This window comes from Anarrhichthys ocellatus, unplaced genomic scaffold, assembly GCF_004355925.1.
Source record: "Anarrhichthys ocellatus isolate YVR2014 unplaced genomic scaffold, GSC_Weel_1.0 scaffold217, whole genome shotgun sequence".
Classification (NCBI taxonomy): Eukaryota; Metazoa; Chordata; class Actinopteri; order Perciformes; family Anarhichadidae; genus Anarrhichthys; species Anarrhichthys ocellatus.
This window is the reverse complement of record NW_022280247.1, coordinates 20,497-24,481: the sequence shown is the minus strand read 5'-3', so window position 1 is coordinate 24,481 and position 3,985 is coordinate 20,497. Positions and strand designations below refer to the sequence as shown.

The 3,985-nt window shown below is 41.8% G+C and overlaps 1 protein-coding gene across 1 annotated transcript; it reads left to right on the top strand.

The window, feature by feature from the left end:
• Window positions 1–293: 293 nt before the first annotated feature.
• Window positions 294–3,766, top strand: LOC116400918 (putative tetraspanin-19; the record flags this gene model as incomplete). Its single annotated transcript, XM_031879025.1, is given in 5 exon segments — window positions 294–398; window positions 495–692; window positions 3,180–3,263; window positions 3,422–3,614; window positions 3,617–3,766. Coding segments are annotated over 5 exon segments (630 nt in total), but the record flags the coding sequence as incomplete, so codon positions are not given.
• Between the last annotated feature and the right edge of the window lie 219 nt (window positions 3,767–3,985).

Below are 3,985 nucleotides of genomic sequence, written 5' to 3'. Positions count from 1 at the left end.
AGAGAATGCAGCTTTAACACATGAAGCTTTGACTTCACTTAAAGAACTGGAAGTTGTCTCCTGGTTCACATCTTTGCATTGAGTTTGTATGTATCTTTTCTTAAGGGCCAGTGTGACGGCGGACTTATCTGCAGAAACGGAATATAAATATTTCTGATTATGTTTTTATTCGTGTATATTCACCTGAAACTAAATACTGCTGCATGTTTATGTTCTTGACTCTTAACCACCAGGACAATAAACAATATTATTAAACTGCCTGTAACTAATAAATACATGTTTCATGTGTTTGACCTGATCAGATTGAACAGAGTCTGGATGAAACCGTGGACCGGATCATCTTTGAGTACGGAGGACACAACAGTTCGGACACCCTGATGGACAAAATACAGAGCTACGTGAGTGATCCGTCCGTCCATCTGTCCACACATGGATCTGCTTCTGTCCCACGCTAACAGACTAACAAATGTAATGATACGATCTACCGTCCACAGGAGAGCTGCTGTGGCACGACGGGTCCTTCTGATTGGCTTAAGAACTCCTACATCCAGAGTCTGAACCTGACCAATCCGGACGTACTTCCTTGTTCCTGTTTCAGGTCCCGTCGTCCCGCCGTCCACTCGTCCTGGTGCTCCGAGCTGCCGGACTTTACCGCGCCGATGTACGGGTGGGGCAACGGGTCACATGACCAGGTACACACCGTCACAGCCCGGCTCAGAGACCGAGAGAAACAAGCTGGCTGCTAAGAAAAGCTGTTTTATTTTCACAAAAGCGTCACACCCCCCACCATGAAAACAGGGTTCCCATAAGGAATCCCCACACAAAACGGGAAACGCCAATATTGGCAAACTACAAAGTCTATACTTTTTACTGTGCAATACTTGTAGGCTACAGCTTCATACCGTACACATAAATTCTTAAACAGGACCCCCCTTCCCCCGTCCCAGTCAGTTTACCAATCTCCGATGACTCCCCCAGCTCTGTCTCAGGCGGAATCAACAGTCTGCAATTTAGACTGGAGAACACCCACTTCAACCAGATGTTCTTCATGTTCTCCTTCAACATCATCTCCGACATCCATCTTAAAACGGTCAGCTATTTTCACTTACTGCTCTCACGAGCACTGCTCCAATAACTCCTCCGACGGAGCTCTCAAAGAGTCCTCAACAGTAGCCGTACTGAACCAGGTGATTACCTCTTAACTGCCTGAATACACAAACCCAAGAAGTGATCAAGGTTACACGAACATCACCGCAGCTCTGTCCCTCTAACTGCAGAACCAGAGACGAACTAAGCTCCCCCTGGTCTTCAGGTGCTACATGTGGTGGGTACTTATGCACTTAAACCCGCAGGCCCGGTAAAGACACCATGAACTGGTGACCCACCTGCAGCCTCGGACGTGCCCCCGAGACAACTGCTCCAACCACTTTCATCACCACACTATCAGAACCCCCCCAACGAACTCCAACGGGAGTCCGCTCTTAGGCTACATCCACACTAATAAATAAAACCATCTCCGTCCACACGGCGCTTCAGCATCGTTTTAGAAATGATCTCCATCCAGACTAACACGCCTGAAAACAAATATCACGTGACTCTTCACGTACACTGGGCGTGGGGGTGGGTGTCGGTGTAAACAGGAAGTAGATTGCTTGCTTAGTTAAATAGTAGTAATAAAGTAGTCTATAATAATGAAAGGTTGTGTTTGTACTTAAGATCTTCTCTAAAATATTCCTTTATGAACTCAAACACACATTTCGTGGAAAGTTTTAGAAGTTTTATTTTTCAGACTTAACGTTAGTTACAGCGCTGCGGGTCTTTCTCTCTCACACATCAAATTTACTTTAAAATCAACACTCGCACATAAAGTTGACTAGATTATGATCCATAAATGAGGTCAACACACGTCTCTCACGCGTTCCCTCGGTGTCGTTGTTTCTGTTCTCACTCGTAGCTCTGCTGGTGGCTGAAGTCTGTCCTACTGGAGAGCATTTACTGTTATGTACATTTTATCTGCGGACTTCACAATAGATGTGCAGAACAAAATAAGCATTAATAAGGACAGGAAAGTCCTCCGCTTTGTGTCCATCACCCTCCTCAAAGCCGCTAACCGTGACTTCAGACGTCCTCCGTAGGTCTGATAACACCGCTGGTCACGCCGCTCACTAATCGCTCCATTAACAGCTGCTTCCTCCGTAATAATGCAGACTTTTACTGGACAACAGCTGCTAGTAAAGACAACAAGGTCAGCGTCGCCTGTAATCGGTCGTCCATGTTGAATTAACCTGGTAGTCGATCGATAATCAAGGCGGCTGTTGTTTGTGAGCTTCCGGGTAAGGGTCACGTGATAGGGGTGTGACCAATCAGGGAAGGACACGCCGTGACTGCTAAGAACCAATCATGTAGCTGATTCAAGTTTGAATCTGAAAATATGAAATCTGAAAGTGAAAAATATAAGACCTCAAATATCAAAATATATATGAAAGTGAAAAATGAAAAATAAAATGTATTCGAAAAAATTCCAAAACTGAATCAAAATTCTATTCAAACCAAAAAAACTTTTGATTCACTTATTGTTATTTTGAATACATTGCTGTATTTTTCAATGTTCAAGACCACAACTTGAACTTTTAGGTTCAAATTATTTTTTCAAATGAACAAAGCTTTTGACCTGGATTTAGCTCACATGCTACGGTAGCATGACGTCATTACATTTCAATGAAACCTGGAACATTGAGACAAACTACCTTTAACTGTGTCACAAAGAAAGATATTAGTAAAGTAAAAGTGCAGAAGACTGATTGCTTGATTGATTTAATTTAGTTACAAGATCTGATGTTATTTCACCGCTCAGTCTTCAACTAAATAAATTAAGTTCTCTTTTTAAGTTCTTCCTGGTGAGGAAACATTCAGCTAGATAACATATAAAAATAATAATAATAATAATGAAAATAATAATAAAAATAACAATGGTAATAATAATAATAATAATTTTATTTTAAGAATTTTATTTGAAATACCTGTAACTTTTGTTGTAATAAATTGTTAAATTTGTTCTGTTTATATATTTGTATTTTGATGTTATAGTATGTTTTTTACATGATATATATTAGATTATGTTGTACTTGTTATTACTTATTCTCTTCGTTATATTACTTTATTATGTTTTCATGTTGCAGGGCTGCAAACAGAAGGTCACTGATTGGCTGCAGGAAAACATTCTGACAGTCGTCGGCATGGACGTCGCTCTCATGTTGATCCAGGTAATAAAACCAGAACCAGAACCAGAACCTGTCTGGAAGTAGAACAGACCTCTTCCAGTTCTGTCAAACTGAATATTGTATATAATAAATAATATCAAGAGGGATATGGACAGTTATTATAATGTATTAATGCTAATAAGACCTTCCTCCGTCTCCAGGTGGTCCAGTTCGTCTTCACCGTGTCTTTGTACCGAGCGCTCGGACGGAGAGCCGGCATCAAAACGACCGACCGTCTGAGCGACCCTGAAGGCGACCCGGACTACGGGGAGCAGAACTACGCCTACGTGGAGCCCGACGATGGTTACGTAGACGCCGCCCACCACCCGGCACATAACCACGACTACAGCAGACCGTAGACCCCGCCCACCTCGCTTATCACCATGACAACCAGGACTACGACTGAACGCACCGACAGGCTTCACGTTAAATGTTAAAGATCAATAATGTAATAAAATCTGTAGCTGCTGAAGAAAACTGAAGTATTTACTTCAGAAAATATGATACATTATGTTTGGTTATCTTTTTTAAAAGTGAAACTGAAGAAACGTTCTCCGGTTCTTTAAAGTGAAGACAAAGCTTCATGTGTTGAAGCTGCATTCTCTCTAGTGTCCACCAGGGGGCGACTCCTCTGGTTGTATAGAAGTCTATTAGAAAATGACTCTACTTCTCTCTTGATTTATTACCTCAGTAAACATTGTAAACATGAGTTTATGGTCTCAATC